A 26,904-nucleotide genomic window follows, 5' to 3' on the forward strand; every position below is an offset into this window, starting at 1 on the left:
TCAGATCTAAGCACCACCAGAGAACTCTGAATGTGTCATTAATCTTTTCCTTCTTTAAGAACAAGCAGGGATCTAAGCCTGGAATTCTGCTGAATTATGTTTTCACTTAATTTCTAGAGCATTACTGTGAATGGTTTAAACAGACAGAAGAAATACACTGACACTTCATTTATTTTGACCTGGGTTTTGATTCTTGACTAGTGAAACAACTATTGCAGAACTTCCACCTATTTTATTTACTCCTGCACCTATTTTATTTACTCCTGTGGTCATAACAAACAGCAGCTACAGGAGCTAACATGAAGTAGCTGCATTACACATGAAATGAAAAGGTAGTGTTGCTTGGCTTCAAGGTTTTGGACCTTGAAATGTAGAAAATAGGCCAAAATATTTCTCTTTCCAGGATGTAGACTGAAGAACAAATTGTGAATCTCCAGTTTGCTTCATCACTGCATGTGTTAATTTACCTCAGGATTCTCAAAAGAAATTATTTACCATGAGTGATTCTGCTGCACAGGAAAGTTAATTTTAAACTCGTGGATGCTGGAGAACCAGGAAACAAAGCTGAAGAAAGATTCTGCCATCCTGCAGAATTCTGCAGAAATTTCTGTTTCATTTCTCAGCATATCTTAGGGCTCACTTCCAGGTGAGGGTCTTTTTCTGTCCTACAAATCAATGAATGTTTCCTGTCCCCAAAAGCCAGCATCATATACAAGGAACAACCAAGGGTAGAAAAGTTAGAATTGTCTCAGTCTTAGAGTTGGGCACCTGAAGAATGGTATAGAAAAAGGAAGTTGCATTGTCATGCAAGGCAAATAAAAAATCAAGAACCGTGAACATTCCATGTGTTAGAACAACAGGTTTTGTTTATTTTTAAACCACCCCAAAATCCAATCCTGCTGTATGTACATCATCAATACATGGGATAGCATGCCAGATGTAGACAAGAAAGATAAAACATATTCTGTTTTGTTTTGCTGGTGATTTTCCTTTTTATTTTTTATTTTTTTTGTTGTACACCTGCTCAACTTGATGAAATGATCCAACCTCTATGGATTCCCAACTCTCTCAGTTCCCATGGCCACACTGTCTCTCTAAGAGAAGAAATCCATCCCTTTAGCTCTGGGGTGTTTGTCTGAATGATAAAGTGTGCAGCTTTTTTCTGTAGGTTCCTCTGGGCCTCATTTCTTACATAAAACTGTTTAGTCCAGAACAAGTATATCAGCATGTATCTGCTTTTACTATATCCTATAGTTAGTAGGTAAGACCAGCTAATGCTTTGGGTTACTCAGGAAATCATAAGTAGCACACACACAAAAATGAAAACAGAAAATAGTCTTCCACATTGTTTAGTGTTAATTTTTCTTTACATTTCCAGTGTAATTTATTTTGCTAAGCACTGTTGCAGTTCTTTCCACTTGTCTTATGATGGTATTTTCTTACAAAACAGTATACTAGGCTTTCTGTATAAAACATATATATAAACATTTATATATATATATATATATAAAAGCAATGACCCCCCAAAATGGACTTACACACAGGTCTGTATTTGTCCCTCATTAGAAAATAGACTGTGTGTACATCTATTCCTTGTCCCTGAATGTCACACAACTGGCTATGAGAATGGGGTCAGGAAGAAAGGGACCTTTTTTTTATTTTCATGGTTTGTTTTAAAACATACAGTTAAAATACATAAGATGAACAAAAGCAGAGTAGTCACAGGAACAATCAGATCCTGTCTATATATTGACACCATGTTGTTCTTGTTGCCATTGTTATTACTTCTCTTCAATCTGACTTCTAGTTAATACTTCCCAGGAATTTATACATTTTTTTCATATATTCCCTCCCCTCACAATGAGCTGGAAGCAAGCTCAGGGAGAATAAAACACTGGAAAACCTAAATGGTTTCTCTTATTCTGGAGATAGTCTTGCTTAACTTTTCTGTCTGTATTTGTCAGAGATTATAAGTAATTTGGAAAATTATGCTGAATTCTACAGAACAAGTAATTTTTAGTGGTCTTTGCTTCCAAAAGAAATGTTTTAGAGCAATGATTTCAGATATTTTTTCACATGCACTGCTGGCATTAGATATCAACTTGGAATACTGGTATAAATACTTTTTCCAGTATAAGCCTCCCTCTATAGGTGTAGGTGGGTCTTTATCCTCAGTATCTGTTCTTTCATCAAATATTTGAACTATTTATCATTACTGAGTGTTGTTCTGAGAGAACCACCCACTTTCATTACATCTGCAAATTCAGAGGTGGCAAAGGAGGGGTTAAATTTCAGCCCAATTCATTTAGCTTATGCAAAAGAGGTTTAATGACTTATTGGCCTGAGAACTTTGTAGTTGACAAAATTAAAAGGGTATAAAAAGGCTATTAATATTCAGGGCAAAAAATGGAAAACCATATTGAATTTAAAAAAAAAAAAACCAAAATATAAAACCTAAGTACTGTTTGCTGGTTTACAAAGAGTCTATAACACTGATAAAATCTTCGGAAACCAATGTGTTGTGTTTTGTTTTGTTTTTCCCTTCTCTTTCTTTATTTTGGCTTCATTTCAACCCGGGAGTTCATATCATCTCCTTCCAGATCATACTCCTCTACTTGGCCGCTGGTCCACACCTTCACGCGGTCAGTCAGGTCACTGCTCCTGGGAGCCAGGATGAAGTCGTAAATCAGGGCAGCACTTGCTCCTCCAATGATTGGGCCAACCCAGAAGATCTGAAAGGAAGTTCCAAGCCCAGTTAATACGTTGGGTATTGCTGCATTTGAAGCTGGTCTGAAAAATACCTTCTGAGGATTTTTCCAACACAATTTTTTTTCAGTGAGAGCACTAAAACTGCAGCCTAGCACCTGCAGATTTACTGAACTCAATAGCAAGAAACAAGGACTTTCTCACCAAGAATTGGTAATTATAGATATTAATATTTGTAGATAATAAGTATTAATTAATATAGATATTAATATGTTGTCAAGTTCGTTTAAAATTAGTGAATCTACTGGCAAAACTTCTCTTTTCCTCCAGGAAAATTTGTCAGGGTGTATAATTTCTAAAAGCAACAAGGGCATTAGATTCTCTCATTAACTTTCAGTGATAGGTGGATTATAAAGCAATACTTAAGGAGGACCTACCTAGAGGCTTAATCTGCAATTAGCTGCTAGCTAGCTAATGATATTGCTGTAATTGTACTGGCCTGATCATTGAAGGACAGCAAAGTTTGGAAGGAGAGTTATTAAAAGTATTCTAGTAGACAGGCTGATTTTATTAGAAATACACATGATTTTGAGGGCTTTCCATGGCCAAGCTGTTCCTGAGTCTGACAAACATAAAGCTTAAATTATTTGATATATATATAAACACAACAGGATATAACCAAAGCAAATCTGCTGTACTTTGAACATGAGCATTCAGTTTGAGGACTGTGATCTTTTAAGGCTGGTCAGGAGCAAAAGGAGATTGTTTTTGTTAAATGAAATAGAAACGGCAACTGACTGACTTGGTCCTAATGAAATGGGAAAAAGTAGGGAAAATGTTTTCACAGTGAGGATGGTGAAACACTGGAACAGATTTCTGGGAGAGGCTCTGGCTTCCCCCTCTCTGGAAGTCATCAAGGCCTTGGAGCAACTTGGTCAACTTGGTCTAGGGGGAGGTGTCCTTGCCCATGGAAGGGGGTGGAACTAGATGATCTTTAGGGTCCCTTCCAACCCAATTATTCTATTTCTGTGATATGAATGTAAAGGTTTCTGATCTTGTAAGTTATGTATATGCAGAGCCTCTTGTAAGCTAAACAGGTTCATTCAACTTACCCAGTGATTTTCAAAGTTGTTGGCAATCAGTGCAGAGCCAAAAGATCTGGCTGGGTTAATTCCACATCCAGTGTAGTCAATCTAGGAGGTGGAAAGAGAACCAGTGGTGAGGCATTAATACATGTGTGGCATCTTCATCACACAGGAGGGCAAGAGGCAGCCAGCAGCATGGATCAGGTGCTCACAACAACTTCATATTCATCCCACCCTCTCTTCCTCAGAAAAAAGAAAGACTGTCTGCCATGTGTCTCTCCTATCCCACCAGGGGTACAGCACAGGTCCTACTGCAGTGACTCCTTCCAGATATGCAGCCTCATCACTTACTGATAAAGCCACAGGATTTGAGAAAGCAGGGCCATGCATGTTGCAGGAATAAGGTCATTCTCTGAAGAGGAAGAAGAGGGAGGAAACTATGACCTGCCCATCATCTTCCTTCAGCAGCCCATCCTGAGGAGAGACATTGCAGGTATTAGCTGTGAGAGGTGATACTTACAGCAAGAAGATGTCCCAATGCAACAGAGAGACCAATGGCCAAAGGTGCTGATCCTGAGACATCATTCCTCCTCCTGTCTGTGGTGGCAAGGACACACAGCACCAGCTGGAAGGTGGCAATGATTTCAATACCCAGTCCTTGACCTGCATTGATTCCCTCTGAGAGCTGCATGGAGACAAGAAAGAAGACATCAGTTGGTATTTCTATCTGATTTCAACAAATATGACAAAGTTTTGCAGGAACTGTTTTTTCAACAGGAGAATGCAGACCTGTGCAATCATTTCTCTCCTCAAGTTGCTTTTGTTCAACAGGGAAAAAAAAATAGAAATAAGTTTTGAAACACTTCTGTGGTGAAGTCTAAGCATAACCAGCTTTTGTTGGTCATAGAACATGTTTGCATGGTTGCAGCACCCAGCCAATGCTCAAACAGGAGACACACAAGAATGATGCTGGTCAAAGTGTGGGGAAAAAATGAGGTAGAGATTTGCCTTCAATAGAGTTTACCCACAGAAGTGAACTGTCCTAACCTGAGGCATTCAGTCATTTCTTCTGAGAATAAGGATTCTGTGGTCATGTTGAACATCATTCAGCTCCCCTTCAGCACCATTTGCTAAGCAAAGAGGGGCAGGAGGACGAAAGAACAAACAGACAGTAAAAAAGGTGTATATTCTGGGTAACTGGGAAGGACCTGTCTCTGCTGTTGACAAGTCTCTTCTCCAACCACTACTTATTTTCTATAATTCAAGATGAAATCTTTCAAAGGATTTCATGTTGAAAATTTCTTGTAAAATGTTGTCCCCATGGGAAGTTTTCTACATTAAGACCCCTGTGCTTTGAATTCCACTTGAAATACCCTGAGAAACCCACTGGGATTGATAGATCTCACTCAGGTCTTACAGAAGACAAAAAACATCTAAAATGTCTCTAGATGTCAATGTTTAGGCAATGTATATGTTATGAACATAGTCAATGGAGATGAGTTCCATGCAGCTGATGAAATGTAGGTGATGATTTCAGAGCTGACTGGATGTGCCATTCAGAATGACTGAATGAATAGCTCTGTCCTGGATTTTTTATTCACTAGGTCTCATTTGACTACAAGAGCTTAGACACTTAACTCACATGTAGACTAATTTCAGGTGTCTGATTCAAACTGAGTGTCACTCACCTTCTTTGAAAGCCATAAAGGTAAAAAAACCCACCCATACTCAGGAATCCTAAGAGACTAAAGGGGGAAGTATTTTGATTTCCTATTAAAACAGAATCTCTAGACAAACTCACACTGGAAGAGGTAGATATCCCAACTATATTATTAATCATGAAATCAGTAGTTTTCTATTAATGTAAAAGCTGCAGAACAGATTGTAACCAAGGTAACTCATAGACGTGAACATTATACAGTAAAAATGCTGTCCTATTTCAGGAGTACTGTTAGAAGCCTGTGCTTGACCAGAAACCATGGAGTTAAACCACTTAAAATGATAACAAGTTTTGAATTCTGCTTCTAATTGCTATAACCAGTGATATCTTAGTTAAGAAAAGACAAGACTGTAGCTGAGATGAGTAACTTGGTATTAAGCAGCAATAACAATGCATGGGTAGGATGAAAAATGAGCTTGGACAAAGGCCAGAGAAATGGAGAACGTGAGTGATGCTGAGTAGGAAGCAAACTCTGCAAAACTTGTGCTCAAGCCCAGTGTTATCAGGAGGTTATCCCATCTGTCAAAGCCTCTGCATTAAAAAAATCACTAGGTCACATATGGCAAAAACATAACTAAATGTTATTGTGACTTGTCCAGAACAACGAACCTCTGGAAAATAATGCTTTAAATCTGCTTTGGTGGTTTTACACCCTGATTTCCCCCAAACTAGTATTTTATTAACATTAAAACTTAAAGATGTTTAACTGAACTCTTTCATTTTCCACCTCTGCTATTCAATTTTCTTGTTTTTACTCTGTAACCAAGTAGCATAATATCAAATTCTGAAGCATTGAAAAAAAATATAAAAATCTGAGCCTTCATCCAGCATAAAGAAAACAGTGAAACATAAAGAAAACAGTGAAAATCTACTGATTTGTAAAACCTGCCAAACTGAAGCATTAGTAATATATTTTTATCTTGTTCTGTAATAGGCAGAACTGATATCCTTTGAATTAGATGAAGTTTTTCCAGAGATAGAAAGGAATCCTGGCTGAAATGGTGAGTTGAATTTTTGGTTCTTTAGGGATCCATACACTAGAAACTAAAATCACTCAATGAAACCTTCAGCATTAATAGGACTTGCATGTGAGAAATAAAAGCCCATAAACATATAAAGATGAGCCAGCAGTGAAAGTGACATTATCCAGAAACTCATGCTGAGTGCCTGATATATCACTTAAAAAATATTCTATTAATTTTTTCATCTTCTTTTAAAAGTAATTTTTTTTTTCACTGCAGAGACAGTGGGATTTGTGGCTGTCAACAAATTAGCTTTCAAATGCATCCTATTGATAAAAAAACAGTTTTAGTTTAAGGAACGGGATTAGAGACTCTCTGGGAAATCCTATCTCACATTTGGAAGGCCAAATGGTTAAACTTAAAAAGCAAGTGCATTGGCAAATATGTAAGTGATATGCAAATGCCCAAAAGTGGATTATGAAATTAAATTCTGTTCCATCATAATGCAAGTATTAAATCCCAGAAAATCTAGATCTGAGGTCTGACACAACAATGTTAGCATTTGACAAAGCCTTGGCATTTTAGAAGATTAAACACTGGCCTACCATTAAACTTCCCCTTCATTTGAAGTGCTTCTGTAGAAGAAAAAAAGACAATAAGAGCAGAATTATGCTTTTAAAACCTGTGATAATCCTTATCTTTGAGAGGCGGAAATCATATTCTTCCTTTCCCTCCAGGAAAACACATCCTACAACTGACGTGGCTTGAGGTCATTCTCCCTGCTAATCAACACTTATTGATGGGCTGTGTGGAATCAAAGAAAACCTGGAAATATCATAGGAAACCTTTTCCTTTCCTCTAGCATGTAATTTTTGTGCAGCCTGCCAGGGACGTAAGATTCCACTGTGAGAGCAAGGCCTCTGGGCTGTGTTCCAAAACAAGACTGGGACAAAACTGAGACAAACCTTGGGTGTTCTGCTTTCCTATCATCTCTGGATCTGCAATATACAAGTGTAATATCACAGATGCTTGTTATTTTCTTACTTGTCAGAGCCAGAGTGTCCCTAAAGCAGAAGCTTTGACCATCTAGGCTACAGCAACACATGGAACAGCAGAAGCATCCATCACCCTGATGACATCCCAGTCACAGCATAGCATAGGGAGCAAGAAGGTGCATTTCCTAGCATCAAGTTAAAATGTACATATATATATCTTTGTGCTTAGGTTCAGATTTATACAGTGCTTGGTCACAATGGATTTGCAAGCGTTACCCAGCTAAGAATGAAATATGAAACATTTTGGACATTTTGAAGCTTTTTGTAAGCTCTTGGCAGAACCCAGCAGGCATAACCAACCAGAATTTATTTATTTATTTTGTAAAATACCTGGATCCAGAAATTTGACTTTTGATTTAAGCCTGAAACTTAATCTGAATCTCAAAGGAAGCAGCATTATACATTACAGAGACCTGACCACCTGAGGCTGCCAATAAAACAAAGGCAAAAATCACTCACTGGTCTTGCCTTCTAGCATTTTGCTACTGAGAATAGCCAGAATGCAATGTGAATATATTTCTGGTTCTTAAATAGATATAATAATGCCTGGAAAATGCCTGGACACAGTCACCTCTACTGTACTGCTGGCCTGATACCTGTCCCCACACTGCAGTGACTTTCCTCCCTTCATTCCTACCAGCAGTCACAAGTTCTGTAGTCCACTAACTCTCATGTTCTCTGCATTTCAAGTGATGCTCTTTAAGGCAAAAGGAAAAAATTCAGAGGGCAGGGAAGAGCACAGTAACTCCCTGAGCTTTTCATGCTTCAGACTTGTGAGGCTTGAAGAATGGATTCAGTGCTTTAAGGGACAACATATGCCCTAAGGGATTAAAATGAAACACACAAGCCTACATTCATTCCTCCCTCCCAGAGTTTCCCACACCGCAGGAGTCAATCCAGACGTCTCCCTTTTTGTTCTCATGCATTGATTGACTAAACTTCATTTCTAAGTTATTGTTTTGTCAGGAGAAGCACCAGGGACACACAGAAGAAATGAGCTACATCATTGGGAAGAGCAGAGATTTCTATGTAGCCACATGGATCTGATTAACTGAACCAGTCCTGGCTGCATTAACTGCACCGAGTAATTCTTCCTTGGCTGTAATATCAGCCAGATGATGAGCAGAGGACTACATGTGGATACCCAATGGTGCTGTATCTTTCTGGGAAGAGAATCCCACTATTCATATTTTCACCTGGGTGAAAATCAGAGTGGATCTGAACAAGTTCATGGCAGAAAAACCCATTGAAATTCTGAAAAATTATAGAAAATTTATAAAAATCACACCTTATTCAGAGAGATGTAACTGGTTGGAACCTAAGGAAGCACCCTGGGAATGTTGAAGCCTTCTGCTTTGTATTACTGGACAAGGGATGAGGTACAATACTGGTTCCCTATTCAAAGATTATCTTTATACTGCTGCTCCTGAGCAGCTTGGTTTGAATTCAGTGCTGACTCTGTTTTGAGAACAAGCTTGGACTTGAGACCTTCTAAGGTCCCTTCCAAGCTAAACTATCATGTAACATGTAAGCTTGATTTTTTGGAAATGTTCTTCCTGTGGGTAGGTCTGGGGCAGAATTGTCTAGAAACAACTGGTGGCATCTGCAGATACTGGAAATCTAGTTGGAGTGTAGATCAGTCGTGTTGAAGGATCTGCATAAATATAACCCCTATAGGTGACTGAGTCAACAGACCTGCAACATAATGAAATGAGAACTTTTAAAACTGAAGGAAAAATTAATAGAAAATCATTATCTTGCCACAACCCAAAGAGGAATTGAGGGTTGTGGTTGCATTGCTTCCATTTCTCCACAGCATCAGATAGGAGATAGGAACTGATGTTCTTAGGGAATGTATCTCAGAAGTGCCCTTCACTGCCATGTTTAGCTGACAGGCTTCCACAGCTTCAAGCAACAATCTGGGCCAATAAATAGTTTGTTTTCTTTTTTCTTTTTTTTTTTTTTTCTATTCTTTCTTTTTTTTTTTTTTTTCTTTTTTAGAGCAGGATATTTGTTAGTTGTCTGCCTTCAGAAGAGAAATGGAGACAGGAAATTAAAACTGGCCCAGGGTAAACCCAACTATGTACTTCTCTAGTAGCTTCATATTTTTCTCATTAGGAGTAAAAGCACATGGAGTTCAAACCTGGTTCCCGTTACGTGGATCAGACATTTTGTTATGCAAGGTGGTTTCATCACACGGTGCTTTGTCTCATCCAACAAAGAGACAGGGATTGTTTTCTAGAATCCAGCTTACTTTCATATAACAGGGATTAGTTTCTCATTGTTCCTGAAAAATGACAAGCCTCTGGAAATGTAGAAGTCAGTTTTTCTGTCAGGGAATGTAAACTTTCTCCATTCTTATGAAACACCCCATTGCCAGCCCTGCTGGCTGATGGTTTTTAGAGAGAGGTAAGTTAAGCCCCAGCAATTTAGTGACACATATAACATCACTGATGCCAGGGACTCCTCTTGGCATATCCCAGCCATCCCTCAGGTAAGGCAGAATTTTCAGAACCCCAGCAGTAGCATGGCTTGCACATAATAAGCAGCATGCTGTGGATTGACTATACACTTATTACCTTTTATTAACATTTTTGATATTCAAGTTGGAAGAAGTACTACATTCTCCTTTCCATACAAAATCTAGCATTTTCAGGAGCTGTGCTGCAATAAAGAATATCCTTCCGTCACAGAGACCTCTTTCCTCCTGTGTTGAATTCAAATAAACAGCTAACAAATTGCACCAGACCTGCTCCTTTCAGCATTCCAAATTATTATCTCATCTCTTCCCTGGAAGACTTTGTTCTTATAAGAGGGCTTTTAGTATTTTGTCCAAACAAATTCTCACTGTCCTATTGCATTGTTTTCCTGTAGTTTAAACTTTAACTTCTTTGGTTTTCCTTATTTTTCTTAATAAAGAAAACTCTTCATACTAATTTGAATACTTCATAGTTTTGTTTTCATCCCCACACTGGAAATATTAATTATGTTGCTCTACACCAGCTAACTGTCATTTAGGTGTTTAGCTGGGCAAAGTTCCTTCATGTTATGTTCTTCAAAAGTAGTCTCAGAAATTAATGTCCCTGCTTCCCTCAGAAGCATCTTCTGCTCTCCAGATGGTCATTTTGTCTGACTTTTCTCATTCTTTCAGCTCCAACTCTTTCATGAAAATAACCTGATAACTTCCAACTTGATAGTCTACCTTTCTTCTGCAGGAAGCCCATCCCAGATCCCCAGAGCTATCAATCTTCATTTAACTCAGAGTCAAAATGCATTCAGAGACTTTACCCCCAGCTATTTAATTACAGCTATTTTCTTATTTCCTTGCTTTTTAACAGTACCAATCTGAAAGAGATATTTCTATACCCAGTGTTAGGGATTCAGAGAGTACAAAAGCTCATGTCTCTAGGAAGCAGAGACAGGCAAAGATCTAAGGGGTTTCACTTAAAGACAGGAGCACTCAGAAGAAGCTGCTTATGAGGCAAAGAATTAGCTTTGGATCATGTCCTAGATAAACAACAGAAGCATTCAGCAGAACCTAGGGACAAAACATATTGTCCTCTGCTAGATTATCCTTCCTATAAATACGGCCTTAAGAGCTCTAAAGGGGACTCATTCAATTCCCAAAGCAGAAATCATATTTTCCATTCTTTGGATAGCAGACACCCTCCAGGAACAAGACTAAATTCTCTCCTCCCACCCTGTCTTCAGGCTGACAAGAAACTGGCCAGAGCTTTGCGTTGCACCAACCCATTATGCCAGGGAAAGAGGGGTGGTTTCATTCAAATTAAACCAAAGAAAGTTTACATGTGAAGGCATTAACAGTCAGGAAAATTCAATTCCTCTATAGGACTCCCATTTACCACAGTGCACTAGTGATACACCATTTATCTTAGTTTTATTTTTATTTTTGATGAGCCTCTGGGAAAGTGGCTTTGGGGGAACGTTGTTTTTTTTTTTTTAAAAGAGTCTTGCTGCTGAGAAATAAACAATTTCTATTCAAAGGATGAGGAATAGTGAGATGTTTTTGTTTGGGTTTGGGTTTTTTTCTCCCTTTACCCAGCAATACCCAAGTAAATAGTTTATTTTCAGTACCACTTTTGAAGCACTCATTTATACCACGGAGATATTTCTGGCCTCCTGTGTTGTCAGATCAGGAGGACCATGGTTTTTCAGTGGGGAATCTTGGGCACATCTGAATTTTGAACCTAATAGAATCTTTTTTTCTATGCTGTTACTAGAATAATTAGCTGGACTTGCAGAAACTTCACAGTCTGGTTGCTGGAAATTGTACCAAAGTGTTATTTGTTTTATACTTGTAGACAAACACTCAAGAAAACCTGTGAAGTTTTCAAGAATTCTCAGTCTGGGATAGTTCATACAGTCAGTTTTGTGCAGAGCTCTGAAGATTTGACATTTCCAAGGAGTTAAAAACTAGCCCTGAATATGTGCAAAAGTTTTCAGGTATTAATGAAACAATTGCACCTCCTTCTTTTCTCCACCTTGCTCATCAAGAAAGAAGTCTTCTCAAAGGAAGGAAAAAGAGCTAAATTTTATTTTCTTGATTCCTCAGCCAAACACATCTATCATTAACTTCAGGAGAAGTTGTGAATATACATGAAAGGAAACACATGCCACAAAAGCCTTCATTGACTTCACTCGCCACAGAATTAGCATCAAGAACCTGGAAAAGTTTGGTTTTCTGTTGTACCTTTAAGTGGTTCCTGGAGAGAGGATGCAGAGGGCTCTCCTAGGAAAGTACCCAGAGGATTTCTTTGTTCCTTTCCGGTCCACAAGTGCCAAAAGAGAAACCTCGTGCAGAGATTTCAGGAGGCATATTTGCCCTCCTGCTGTTTATAGTTTCCTCCAGGATGCCTGTCAGGCCCTGTGTGTTTGATTGAACAGGTTAGTGCTGTGCCTTAGCCTCAGATCTCATGGACTTCAGTGAACACCAGCACTACCTTTGGCCCTGGAAGCCAGAAGGATCCGTTCCTTCCCATCAGGCTGTACATTAATTAATAGAGAGAACCACATCCTGCTTCCAGCCAGAGCAGAAAACCTAAAGGAGATGTTCCCCTGCTTTTTGATATTGGTATTAATATTATTAATTATTAAATAAATTAAATAAATTAAAATATTAATTATTATTATTATTAATATTAGGCTGGAGGGCCTGAGGAGCACATCCACAGGGCAGGATGTCTCAGTGTGCCAGGTACCATGTCAGGCACAATGAAAAAGGTTCCTCTGCTTCTGTGTATTTGTAATAAAGAGACAACAGAATGAAGACAGTGAAATGCAGACACTGAGAAATGCAGACATAACACACAGGTAGTTTGCTGTCTGAAGTTGAGCAATAACACAATAGCTTGTGCTGGTTTCCCTAATTCTGGAACAAAGATCTTTCTAAGCATGAAAATTGCTTTGATATTTTTAGTTGTGATACCAGGTAAAGATCTCTCTGCTATTGAATCCTCTCCATTAATCTAGAGAATGGGCAAATAAGCAAAAATGAACAACTGCTCTAAAGAAAACAGGCAATTTCCTCTTGAGACAAACAGGAAATTTTTCAAGGGCTGGTTTTTTTTTTTCCTTTAGTACTTGTGATGTGGTTTAGTGTCCTAGCTCTAAAAATCCTTCTCTTAAATGGAGCTATATACAACCCAGTTAGTGACATTTTTTAAACTTCTCTGACTGAAAGAATATTCTATTCTTGATGCCCCTAAACGTTCACATTATTATGGGCCCTTCTACAATTATTTAGATGTTGTTTTTCCCATTGCATCAATTAAACCAAAAAAGATTCATTATATTCATCCTTGTTTGCTGTGGAAATTTCCATTTGTGGTTCTTGCTATGTCAGATCTTGATTTAGAATTGACACTCACTAATAAATTTATTATTTTATTATTATTATTTTTCCAACAAATGTAAATTAACAAAATAAACTTAGGTTTACCTCATCTGAAGAGTCTTTCTAGCTATCAATCTAGCTCTCTTGGATGTGTGAGTGTGTGTGTAGGTGTGTTTACACAGAGCACAAAATATCTAAATGCATATGGCATAATGCATAGAATGAGAAAGAAAGGAAAACAGTTTTGACTTTGTATTATTCAGTCAGGAAGGGTGTTGGCAGAATGAATTTCCTTATATTTCATATTTAATCCCACTTATTTTGACAGCTGGTCAAACACAGAAAACAAAATCCCTCTCCAAAAATCCCAGCATGACTCAATTTGAATTACAAAATTATCTAATATTCCAAATTGATAATGTTTTTAAGTCTATTGCACTTCACTATTTTTCAACTCACCTCAATTCCTATCATTTCTGAATAGAAAGAAATGAAGAGGACCCTTAATCTGAAGTTTGCAAAGCATTTTTCAAACAGTACAGTCATCCTTAACTCCTATGGACACAGACCCAGTTCCTGGAACAAAACCCAGTTTTAACCCACTTTTCAGCACCAAAAGACTGAAATGCAGCTGGTTGATCACCAAGGGCCTCACCCTGTGGCTTGGTCACCCTGCTGCATCCCTGCATCCTCTCCATCAAAAGCTGAGGTTACAGCTATAGTATTGTAGAAGCTCTAAGGAAATCTTGATAGAAATGGAAATAAGAAATACCTTCTGAGATGTGAGATAAGGATTAGAGCTATAACTTGTTATCCCTAAATTCTCCTGGGGATGGGTGATAGCCATCAGATTTATATCTCAGCCCAGATGTTTCTGCTGTCACTGTGTGAACACATTAGAAAGTGGCCAAGACCACAACCAGTTTTGAGCAGGTGTCTTTCCTGTGCTCCACCTCCCCAGCCTGATGCAATTCAATACAATGCTGGCATGTCATTAAAGACTGCTGCTGAGAGACTGAAATTGAATAATGAGCTATTGTTGTGATGCTCTTTGTTAAGAAATAAAAATCCTGGACTAATCTCCTGCACAGGAACCATTTTGCTCCCTCTGAAAACGCAGCGACTTCTAGTGCCTTGTAGAAACTCAAATGCTTAACCATGGAGATGTCCCAGCACAGGCAAGGAGATACCTACATCAGACTGGAAACAGGGAAGGCAGAGGGAAGTGGTGGGGAGAATGAAGCTGACTCTTGAGAATTGAGAAAGGGGCAGTATGTAATCTGAGAAAAGGCATCCAAAGGTTTTTAATAAGCGTAAAGGTCAGGAATTCAGCTCTGTGTCTTGTCCATCCAGCTACACCTCTGGAGCTGCAATTTTCCATACTGACTCAGAGGAAAAGCAGCATCACTTACCCAATTGTCCCCTCACACTCTCAAGTGCTCAGTTTATTTTGGAAGTTCTTCCAACTCAACCCGACTTTGTTTAATTTGAGATTGGAGGAGAGCACACTCATAGGGTGCGGGCAGAAAGAGAGGGAAATCACAAGGTAAACACTGAGTCACCAACAGCAACCATGCAAGTCCTGTGCCCCATGGCCCAAGGGCCACCACTTGGTTTGGACCAAATGTGGAAAATCTGGTGATTTCTGTCCTCAATCCCTTCTGAGGCAATTTTCGGAAGGATGGGAAAGATTCAGTGAGGAATACCAGGATAAAAACATCCCTAATGAGTGCCACACACCATCGAAAGCTCGGACAGGTCTCAGCTTCATGAAAGAGAATTCCCAGTGCATGAAGAATTTTATGGTTGTACTGAGGGTCTCCGTGCCTTGGAAAACTGTTGGGAGAAAACTCACCAGCAATAATGCCCTACAGATAAGAGAATGCATCTGCAGAGGTTAAGTATCCACACAGCATAAGCCTCATCCTACGCTCCAGGTTCCTGGAGACAAGAGATTGCCCAGCCTTCAACTTTCTAAATAGCAGAACAAGGCTGGAGCTGAGGAGCACAGACACAGCAGAGAAAAATCTCCAACACAAGGGTTTGAAGATGCTCTGCTGCTGCTGGACCAAAATCCAACCTAAATGTAGGTTTTCAGAGGTGCAGGTCTTGGAGGCACTGCATGCTTTGGTGATTCAATGCAAGCAGAGCCTAATCCAGAGTTAACTGCACAAAATTTTGCAGATGTTGTGTTAAGCATTTTCTGACTGATTTTTAATGGCAATCACTGTTACAGCTCTGAAACCTCTTTCAGCCCACAAAATAATAAGTACCATCAGGTTTTTGTCTCTGTTATATTAAATATACTTTTAAAATGTTCATTTTGCTGCTAAAAATTTTCTACCAAGAGGTAGAAATTTATCCCTCTACCAAGAGGAATAAATTATGGAAAGGGGATTTATTTGTTTTATTATTTATTATTACTTTGGTGAGAGTGGAAGACGTCTCAAAGTAGCAGATAGCAAGGACAGTGAAGGGCTTCTTTTTCTCTGTCTTAGAGAAAAGATTTGGAGTGGCCACTGGGTGTTTATCACCAAAGGACACTGCATCCTCATCTCCACCAATGCTCCCACATCTGATCCTACTTTGGGGTATCCTACTTTGATCCTGTCTGATCCTACTTTGGCCTATCTTTAAAAAGTGCGCCAGACCTCTGAATCCACTGGCCACAGATCTCTTCTGGCTTTTCCAGAAAGTTCTTCAGTTACACAAACAGCATTTATCAGTCCACTGAATGTTTTTTAACTTCAGGTCCTTCTATTTGTTATTCTAAGTTGTTTTGCTTTTTTCTTTATCTACCCTGAGCAATACTACCTGCAGGTCTGTTTTCCTCGACTACAACTTTTGATCCACTTGCAACTTTGAAAAAATACATATTTTTAAAGACAGATTTTTCAAATAGTTTATAAATTGTAGCCTCAAGACTTGGAGGGCACATTTCCTGGCACTCTAATCAGTATGCCAAAATATAGAAATTATAAGATTGTAAAGCAAGGTCGGCCTTTTCACAAACTCTGGTTATTTTCACAAAAAAACAAAGCAAAACCCAAAAAAACCCCCCAAAAAAGCAGAAAAAACCCCCCACAAAAACTGAGCTAAAGATCTTTTCTCAACTTGTTTTTAAAGCTTGATAAAAGTTCTCAAGATAATCATGTTTGAACCACAAATATTTTGTTACCTTGCAGCACAGAATTCTCTCACCCACCTTTCCTGCTTGAGCTCTTTGTTGGTCATGAATTGCCCATGATAAATTGTTTCTTCCATTATCCAAACTACAGATCTGTCCTCACTAGACAATAGCCAGCTCTGCTGTTAGATGAGCCCATTTTGGATGAGGTCTTCTCTATTCTTACAGTTTTACTTAATGGAAATTTGTAACGTGTAGGAAGCCAATTGCCAAAAAGAGATAAAAGATGATGTAAGGAAAAAAGTGTTTAAATTTTTAGAAAAGCAAACACATTGCATACTCCTCTTTCAGCTTTTCCAATTCCTGAAGGTTTTCACCTTGGCACCCACAGCACTACTAAAATATATCAGAAGTTAAGTGTCTTAAAAGGCTTGAGTAACCTAAATACCTCCCTGAATTCTGTCCAGAATGTCTTATTTGGAACCAGCCAAAGTAACTATAAATATTTCCACTGACCTTAGTAAAGTTTGGACCAGACTTTTCATATGCAACTGTTTTACTTGCTTCTTAGAATAAACCAGACTGTAACATCGAGCACGTTAAAGAAGCATCTTACTTTTCCATTCTCCCTTCCTTCCCTCCAGCCTTGCACCTTCCATGGCTGGTTTTTGTTTTCCATTTTCTTCTGTTTCCCTTCTTTCCTTTGAGGGAAGGGCACAATTTCATCCCATTTGATTCTGAATACTAAAAAGAGGCTCAAAAGCCTAGAGCCTCATCATGCCCAGAAAGTTCTGGCTGTCTTTGGAGGACAATTCAAAGGCTCTAAGGGATGAAATACATCTCCTTATCTCTCATTCTCTGAACAAGAGAGGAACACTATAGGAATGGATTCCTCACTTGACCCCTGAATGCAGGACCTACAGCTAGGCAAGATAAATCTAAGCTCAGGCAATCCTACCCAGAATCCACTGTGGACACTGGATAACCATTAGACTTCTCCCACTTCATTTTTCCTGTAAAAAAACCACCCCTCCAAGAGCATGAGGGGTTCAGAACAGAGGACACAGTCATGAACTTCCAAGCCCTCCTCCCATCCCAGTCACACAACCAGCATTCCCCTTCTTCCTGTTCTTTTTCTCAACAGTGAATCTACACCACATTTTCCATAGGAGAGGCAGGAAAACAAAGCAGCTGAATGGGATGCCAGCTCTGTTCCTCCCTTCCTTGTCCTCAGGTTAAAAAGCATGACCAAAAAGTGATCTCAGGGGCTTCTCTTTATCATCTCCAGGAAGAGGCAGCTTGCTCTTGGTGCTGTGGTTTCTGGACATGTCTCTTCTGCTGTTCTTCCCTGACTTGGTCTCAGACCCCTCAAGCCTCCCCAGAAATTCCCAGATTGTTAGGAGGAAACTGATGGATTTTCTTTCCTCTCTAGCAAGGGAGAAGAACAGCTGCTGCCTTCCCCATCCCATGGGAGACCTCTCCATTGCTCCTCTAGCCAAAACATTTATTACTGAATCATAGGAAAAAAAATTTTTTTTTTTGAGTATTTAATAATGATAAGCACTGAGACCAGGCTTTTCACAGTGTTTAGAAACCATTTTATCCATCTTAACCATTTAACTCATGCACCAAAAGTGTTGCCAGATTTGTAATACTGGCCTGATGGAGATTTACAGTCTGGTTTTGCCAACAGTGTATTTTATAGTCCTGAAAACAATGTATTCCATTGTATTCCAGAGAGGTTCCAAGGGAGGTGGGAAACAAGGCTTCCACTATAACATGAAATTTTTGGGATTCATGAAGTAGTCTCCTAAGCTTTCCAAAATCAGTGACTCCACTGAGCTTTCCTGACTTTCCATGTGTGCCCCTAGGTGCAGAGCTCTGAATTATATCTTTGTAGATTGGAGCGTTACTGACTGAGGAGCAAGAAGAGTTTGGGGTGATGATCTACACCCCTTCACAGTTTCAAGGATAGAGGTAGGAGCCAGTCATCAGCAGTTTGTGGCAAGCAAAAGGGGAAAACCAAATTCAAGTGTTACTGCAGCCAGACCTCCCCTGGTTAATGGCACTTGGACTTCTTGAGGAAACCACTTGGGTGGGTACCCTGTCCCATGGAGTTGAGCAGTTCCCTCTGCCAGTGGTTTCAGAGGAAAAGCTCATGTATCACACATGCAGCCAGAGCCTTCTGGAGTTAATAAAATTATTCTCTCTTCTTCCCCAAACTGCTTTGGATTAACTCATCAAAATTTCTGAAATGGGGGCACGATGTTGTGGGCATCAGAATGTGGGGAGGTAAGCAGCCAACCCACAGAGTAAAACAAGGGTGGATGTTACTCAGGAATCCCCTTCTTAGTATCAGATTTTATTCTGTTTTCAAAAACTGCCTCGTTTTCTGATTTAACTGTAATGCCTCAGCATGCAAAACTGTATTACTTCTTTTGTCAATTATTTTTTGATCCTTTCTTCCCCTAATCATTTTATTCAGAAATCATCAGTCCCCTAATCATTTCACCTAAATAGTTTCTGAATATCTTATCTGCAGCTTTCTGTCCCAAATATCCCTGTGATTTCAAATGAGTGTAAGAGGAGTTCAAATCAGCTCAACTTTCAGACTGCAGTCAGAAATATGCTGCAAGAAAGGAGCTGTAGAAAAGATCTGAAATACTTGTTCTTTAGTGAACCGGGTGAAATAAGTGACTAAAAGGCAATTTTCATTTATAGAATCTGTGTACTACGGTGTCTGTAGCACTGCCCTGGAGAGTGGGATGACTTTAAGTTTAGAGGTGTATATATCCTTTTTTTTCAAAGAATGACATTTGAAAACAACAGTAAAATGTCAACATTTTTAGCAGGGGTTGGTGTGGCCAGGCACCTTCTACACATCATGAAGGTCATAGCTGTGAGCACCTGGCTGGGAGAGGGGTGAAACCTGAACCCATATCATGTTCCAATCTACACCTGAGTATTCAGGGGTTTTATCCCCTTTTGGCACAGCAAAAGGAGAAACACCCAGAAAGTTCAGCTGGGATTCTGTGTCAGACAGGGTCTGAGCACTCTGCCTAATGCAACAGGTAATGCTCACACATTTGGTGATGGACTTTCTCTTCCTACACATCTCTCTTGCTGCTCATTTCCATCATCATCAGGTTACACAAGCCATTAATGAGATATTTTTAAAAAGAAGCACATTCACACCAGCAAAAACAACCTTGGTATATGCAGATTGACCAGCATGTTACCTGAGACCTTCAGAAGCACAAAAAGAACTTGATCATGCAACAGCCAGGGGTTTCAATGTTAAATTGGCATCAAAAGGCACCTTTTGGTGACTCGGGTGTACAAAACTGAACAGAAGCAAAACTGATCACAGCCATAATGCCCAAAAGCTCTGAAATGCAGGTTTGGAGGAAGGACTGTCCCTATGGCATAGATCCATCCTGGTATTTCCCTATGGCATAGATCCATCCTGATATTAGCATCCCCTGTTACGATAAGCAACTGAGGCTGCCTGAGGTCACCATCACCATCACACACACACCCACCCAATTTGGAGTAGATTACAGGTGTTCCATTTCTACTAAAATGAGGAATTAAGTTTCTACTTACCGCGTTGAGTCCCAGGAGATTGTTTGGGAGAGAGGAGGTGACTCCTGACAAAATTGCTGTGGCCACCACTGCCCCCAGGCACTGGGCAATGATGTACATGAGTGCCTTGAAGATGCTGATCTGGCAGCTCAGCAGGAGGCCCAGGGTCACAGCTGGGTTCAGGTGTGCCCCACTGATGTGACCCACACTTTGTGCCATGGTAGCGATGGATAACCCAAAAGCCAGAGAAACCTTCACGTTGTCCTGAGACCTTGTGGATGTTTTGTTGCCCACCACTGGGAAGCTAAAACCCAGAGCTGAGCCAATACTGATAAAAATAAAAAGGCTCATGGCAAGGAACTCAGCCACCACTGCCCTCCAGAATATTTTCTTCTTGAATTCACTAGCCATCTTTTCTTTCTCTCTCTCTCTTTCTCCCCTCCTCACTTTCCCTTCTCCCTCTCTCCCTTCCTTTGCCCAATATTTTTCCTTTGAGGTCTGAAAAGAAAACTGGAGAAAAAATACAGTCCCTGGATTATTTATAGGGCTTTGGGTGGTCTGTAGGAGGGAAGGGGTGTTGCACAAAAGGAGGAAAGAACATCTACATAGATGCTGACTGCTAGCTTGATGTAAGACACTGCATGCCTGCCAAAGTTTTTTCTTCCTTTTTTTTTTTTTCCTCCCCTCCCTTAACAGCATTCGATCTCCTCCGCTGACGTTTTTTTTAAGAGGCTTTTGAAAACTCTTTTGAAAAGTCTTTAGGTGTGCCTCAGGAATTTCATCCTCACTTCTCTAAACTCCTGTGTCATCCTTCAGCACATGGACTGCACTGAAAACTTTTCGGGGGTTTCTGTCCTGATTTGGACTGAAAGGAAAAGCAAAGGGATCTGCTGCAGCCTGGTGAGTTTTCCACGCTCAGCTCCACCAGCGGCAGATGACACCCGAAAGTACTAAATAAAACTGGCAACAAGATCCACATCCTAGGGACTTAAGTACCTCTGATTCCTTTAAAAACAGGTAAAAATGTCCCTTCTGCTCACTCTGTGGGAATTTGGGCTTGTTGCTGGCACCAAGCAACAGACAAGGGACAGACACCAGTACTGACACAGGCTCACACGAACTGGAGGTAGCAGATGAGAGATAGGGATCAGTTTTTATCTCTGTGACCACCTCATAAAGAACACTGAAAGTAAGCTGGGAGTTTATAAGGATGCATTTTGGATACTCAGGGGAAAATGATTTAGGGGGTTTCGGGTGGGCTACCTTTTAATTGTTTTATTTTTTAAACTGGCTTCAATTCTTCACTTTTTTTCTTTCCAGCGCAGAGGTGTTGCCGGGTTTCCCCAGGCTTGTTCTCCCACACTCCTGACTGGCAGGAAAAAAGCCAATTTAGGGGCTTCCTAGCCCACGTCCTGCAGTGAAATCCTATCTCAGGCTGCCCTGCTGAAGGTCAGCTGTCCTGGCTGTCACCAGGGAGACTGGCTGCTGGTTCTGAGCCACAGGGCTAGCCAGAAACAGAGACAGAAGGGGAGAGCGGGGGAGAAGGGAAATTACATGCTTGATTTTGCAGAGAAAATGAATCTCTGGGCAGTGCCAGAGTGTCTTTTGGAGCAAAAGGTCTAACAGCCTCTGGTTTTATCACAGTGGGATTCATACACATGCCTCAGATTAACCCCCTCTGTGATCAGATCCCTGCATGCTTTAGCAGCTGGTAGTACCTTCATCTTTAAATCAGGAAGCTCTGCCTTCAAACTGTGCTAAATCTGATCCAGAGGCAGAAATTAACTCCCCAGGCACAAGTCTTGAAAGATGGGTATTTAAAACCAACCTACTTTTCTTCCTCCTCATTTTTTTTCTCCCTCTTCTGAATCTCCTGGTGTCAACTTCTAAATTGTACTGAAATTAATCCAAGGTTTTTTCACTTGGGCAATATGTCAGTATGAAGGAAAAATCAAATACACACCTGGATAGCATTAGGAAGTTAAGAAGAGGTTTTAAAATATATCATCAGAAGATGATTCCAGTACAAAGATGAAGACTGTTTAAATAAAAATCCAGATGCCTGCAGCCTGTCAGCCCCAAGTTCTTATTCTTTCAAAACATCATCTGTTCTTGATTTTCTGTATAACCAACTATATTTCCTTCTGGGCTTTAATATACTTACACAATAGAGCTATACCAGGGGAAAAAGGGAAAAAGAAAAGATATGGGGACAAAGTAATTATTGTTTTTGCCTAATTACAGTGGAACTTCAGTGAGGAACCCTCTGACAAACAAATCAAAAAACAAACTTAGACAAACATGTTTCATGGTGGAATTTTAAATTAATCTAGATTTGATGCTTATTGTACTCTGTTCAGTGAAACTTTTTATTTGCTGCAGTCACTGAGGCTTGAGGACCATAAATGACCAGAGATGCCCAATCCAGAAGCCATATAACACACACCTCATGGAAGCAGGGAAAGCAGAGCTCTATGAACAGCTTACAAGAGTTTCCATACATCCCAAATTGGCTCTTGTGGGATGGAGCTGCCTAAATATCCAGCTGTGTCCACAGGAAATTCCCTCTTTACTCACTTCTTCTTTACAATTAAGGTTTGCTTTACCAAACATCATCTGCACCAGTCCTGACAAAGTGAGAAGGGAATCCCTCATAGGAAAATTTCCAGAAGCAGGGAAAATAGGCTGAGGAAGTACTGAAAATGGTTCTCTGATTTCTAATCACCCTCAGGTGACCCTTACTGGCCTGTACCAGAGACAGGGTCCCAAGCAAGTAAGAGCTTTAGTCTGATCAGTGAAATGTTCTTGGAATAAGTGAATAACACCCCAATTATACAAGCCTTGAGAGCAGAAGGTGGGTTGTTCACCTTGAGAGTCACTTAACAGACTTATATTTTCCTCCTGAGATTCCCCATTTGTGTCATCATAACTACTATCCACCTCTCATTTCATATTTTGGAACTAGATGCCACCAGAAGGCCATAAATCAATAAAATTATGCATCTGAAGAAAAAGAATATTAAAAATCAGGTGAAATAAGCTAAAACTGAAACTGATTTTATATAAACAGGGAAAATAGAAGAGATGTGTGGAGCTATTAACAAATCTTACCCATCTGTGGCCTGAAGGGAACAAAATCATCATCACCCCTGTTGTGGTGTTATTAATTGCTTGCATGATGATGATATCCAAGGCTCTGATGTCTTCAGTGCTGCTCATAGAGAGACAGCAGAGGAAGTCTTCTCCTTGGTATACAAGGTCCTTCTTTGTCTAGAAGAACCACCAAATGGGAAAATATAAGGAGATGGCATCAAAAGAACAAATATTCTGCACAAGAAGTAGAAGGAATTGGCAGGCTGGACAAATTAAATCAACTGTATAAGGATAATGAGGAAAGAGGACAGAGATGATGGGAGAAGATGGGAGTAGAACAGCAATATTTTCTCTCAGGAAATGCCCATCACAACACAGATCTAATTGGTGCCCAGCACATTATGCCACTTTTCCACAAAATAAGCTCTATCCCACCTTATTCAGGCTGGCAGCAAACACCCCAGACCTTGACCAAGTGCTAAGGGGTCTGTATACCCAGTCCCCATACAGCACCATCAACCAAAAGGTGGATGAAATCCAGTGTTCTGCATATGCAATGAGATGAGGGTTGTGCAGGCAGTGTTTCTAGGCATGGTTTTAGCTGGAATCACACTGGAAGGTAAGGGTATGGCTTTGGGGGGGGGGGAATTACATATCTAGAAATAAAGAAGGATAACTACCAAGTTGATGTATGTGTTTAGAGCAGGCAATGGAGAATATATCAGTTGGGAATGAAGGAAAAAGGAACTTTTGAGCTCTAAGATGATTCTTCACAGATGACATAAACCACTGTACTATCAACTCTGTAATCTACTTACATTAGAGACAGTTGAGTGAAAAATCCACAGTACTGGATATTTAATTGCCAAGCTCCCAGGGCCAGCTCAGTTTTTGTCTGAAATCAATCAGGTTCTGAAGGGCTGTAGGAAAATCCTCATTTAACACTTGCGTTAGAAAACACATGTCTTTGTTGGTTAAGTGGTAGGGTTTGTTCTGTGCTCCCACATGTCAAATTGCTCAGGATCTCTTTACTATTTGAACAAGAAACAAATGTCACTGGCTGCAATTTTGGTCTTGGCTAACGTGACTTCTCTGGGAATTTTCCATCTAGGTGAAGGAACTGTCAGAGTTGAAGGGCAGAGGAAATACATGGTGGTCTAGCAGAAAAATAATGGGAGGAACCAGGGGAACTTCAGCAAACTTCAATCAGTCTTTTCTTAAATTAATTCTTTATCCTGTTGTCCTGCTGGCCCAATTTTTTAGCAGTCAAGCAATGGTTTCTAGGAAACTTTATTACAGTTTCAAAGAAAACAGCAATTCCTTTTTTCTGCCCACAGACATTCACCCCTCTGAGACATCACCAATCTTCTCACTATCATGGAGAACAAAGTCATGTTTTCATCCAGCATGGAATTGCTGGATAATCCATGTACTCCTGACCCAACCCAACATCTCACAAATGGAAAGGAGTCCCAGCACTGCTGTCTGGAATAAAAATGTTTTCCCATATATTCTGTTCAGTGCTGTCCATAGAGAAGGTTGGTGTTCAGAGGTGGGGTTTCCTATAGGAAAAATGCCACTGACTTAAAGAGATTTATGCCAATATTCCATCTTGGGTTCAGTTCATTTGCTGGCTGGAAGGAGAACCTGATCCATTTGTTAAAGTGAAAAGTACAAGGTTGTAGTTGAGTCAACATGAAGACACTTGGGAATTTCTCTGTAAGAGAGGTTCCTGAGCACAACTGGCACCAGCCAGCTCAAGTGAGGGTTCTGGGAGGGATTGAGAGAGTTTTTTACACTGAATCTTTAATGCACCTAAATCCAGGAAAAGTTGAAGATTCAGAGACATCTCCCTCTTCTGCATCTGCTATCAACAGTTGATATCCACTTGTTGACTGCCAAAAAAAATCCCTCCCTAGCTACTCAGCTGACTTTGTTCTCTTTATGGTAAACTCAGAGCCTGTAATATCCTCTCACAGAGCTGGACATTTAAATCCCTTTTTGAGGCTGGACTTGAATTCTCAGAAACTCATCTGGGAGGATGAGCAGTTATTTATCAACCACATGAATCACCTGCTGTGCCAGGAGCCAAGCTGGTGTGTCACCCTGTAATGATCAAAAGGCATAAAGTTTCATTCATGTGATTTTCATTTGGGTATTTCGTGAGTCTGTGAAGTCAAAAATAGTTTCTAAAGACAGGCCCATTTTTTTCCTTTTCCTAGGGAAAAAAAGAAAAAATAATCTGTACATTCTTCTGTATTGACCTATTTGTCATAGTTTTCTTCTGACATATTTCCTTTTTTATTTTTAATGTTCATTAACCTCCTTATTACAGCATTTCCCATGTTTTGCTTTCCTTTTATTTTTTTCTTTCATTCTTTTTTTCCTAGCCATAAGACAATAAAAAAGTTTATCAGTGAATGTATGAGAGGACAAAATCTTTGACTACACAAATGAATTAATGCAATTCAGTATCAGTAGAAACAAATCTATTTATACCAATAACTACTTATGTCCAGATAGATAAAGATGATGATTAAAAAAATTATTTCTTTCAAAGGAGGTATTGAAGGCATCTGAAGAGAAAATCACTTCTTAGAGAGTTTGCTTCAAATTTCAAGTTGTTCTCTCCTCTGAGAGTAAAAGACCCTGCTGCACTGTCTGAGAACATATATATTATCAGTGGCAAATGTGTTAGTCCAGTACAATTTTGTCATCACAAGTACAACAAAGCCATGTAGGTGGCATTTGTCTCCCCTAATTATAGGTATCTGGTGTCCTTTTGTAGGAGCTGGTGTCCTTTGTCTGCTCACAGGAAATGCTTAGTGTGTGCACTTTGGGGATGCAATCACAGCCCTCCACTTGAGACATCCACACTCTGCTGGCTCCATTTACACAACCTTTTAGGGTGCCCATCTCCAGAGTCAGCAATTTTCTGAAAAAATCCCAATTCTGTGGCCAGGAAAGCTGTACAGCTGCAAACCATGCCAGTGAAAGGGCTGTTATTATCCTTCTTTTGACACTTCTGGGGCATTAAATCATTACAATTTTGTTTTCTTTCACCCTGATCCTCTTGTACCACCAAGCTGACAACAGAGTCTCTCCAAAGGAGACAGAACTATGGACCATGAAGTCTTTACTACTGCCTGCTCTCCTGACACACAGCATGTGGTCCAAGAGAAAGGCTACAGAAATCTGCCTTTCATCTGGATCACTTTTTGTCTGAAGGCAGCTTCCAAAATAGGCATTTCTTCTCCCCAAGCTTATGCTGGAGAGAGAAACCTCATGCTCTGATGCTTAGCAGCAGGCAACTTGCAGGAGCATTAATATAACAACCAGAGTCAGAGTAGCAATTAATGTTAACCAAACAAATGTAAAGACCCTTTAGGAGCAAGTCTTTTTTGTGAAAAGGGGGATATAAATCCCTTACCATAAAATGAGAGAAAATCTTATGTCTTTATCTAAAAAAATTTCCTATGTGTGTGTTATTAGACACAGTTCTCTTGTAAAATGGTTGGTTTTCTAGCATTCCCTATAATGCCACCACACTGAGGGTTAAATTCTAAATAATATTTTTTCTAAGCTAATATATTTAGCAACAATTGTCCTTTTGAGTTTCCTGTGCCCAGTGCATCACTGGGAAGTTGACCAATTTCTTTCTTTTCTTTTTTTTTTTTTTTTTACCCTGAACATTGTGTTACATAAAATAACAACTCT

The 26,904-nt window shown here is 39.8% G+C and overlaps 1 protein-coding gene across 1 annotated transcript; it reads right to left on the reverse strand.

Annotated features, from left to right (window-relative positions):
- Positions 1 to 844: 844 nt before the first annotated feature.
- Positions 845 to 20,600, reverse strand: AQP1 (aquaporin 1 (Colton blood group)). Its single transcript, XM_008502213.2, has 4 exons — positions 20,116 to 20,600; positions 4,312 to 4,476; positions 3,819 to 3,899; positions 845 to 2,732 (listed from the first exon to the last, which is right to left on the reverse strand). The coding sequence occupies exons 1-4, from the start codon at positions 20,503 to 20,505 to the stop codon at positions 2,553 to 2,555; spliced, it is 816 nt and encodes a 271-aa protein (XP_008500435.1). The 5' UTR covers positions 20,506 to 20,600; the 3' UTR covers positions 845 to 2,552.
- Positions 20,601 to 26,904: the final 6,304 nt, after the last annotated feature.

This window comes from Calypte anna, chromosome 2 (assembly GCF_003957555.1).
Source record: "Calypte anna isolate BGI_N300 chromosome 2, bCalAnn1_v1.p, whole genome shotgun sequence".
Taxonomy (NCBI): Eukaryota; Metazoa; Chordata; class Aves; order Apodiformes; family Trochilidae; genus Calypte; species Calypte anna.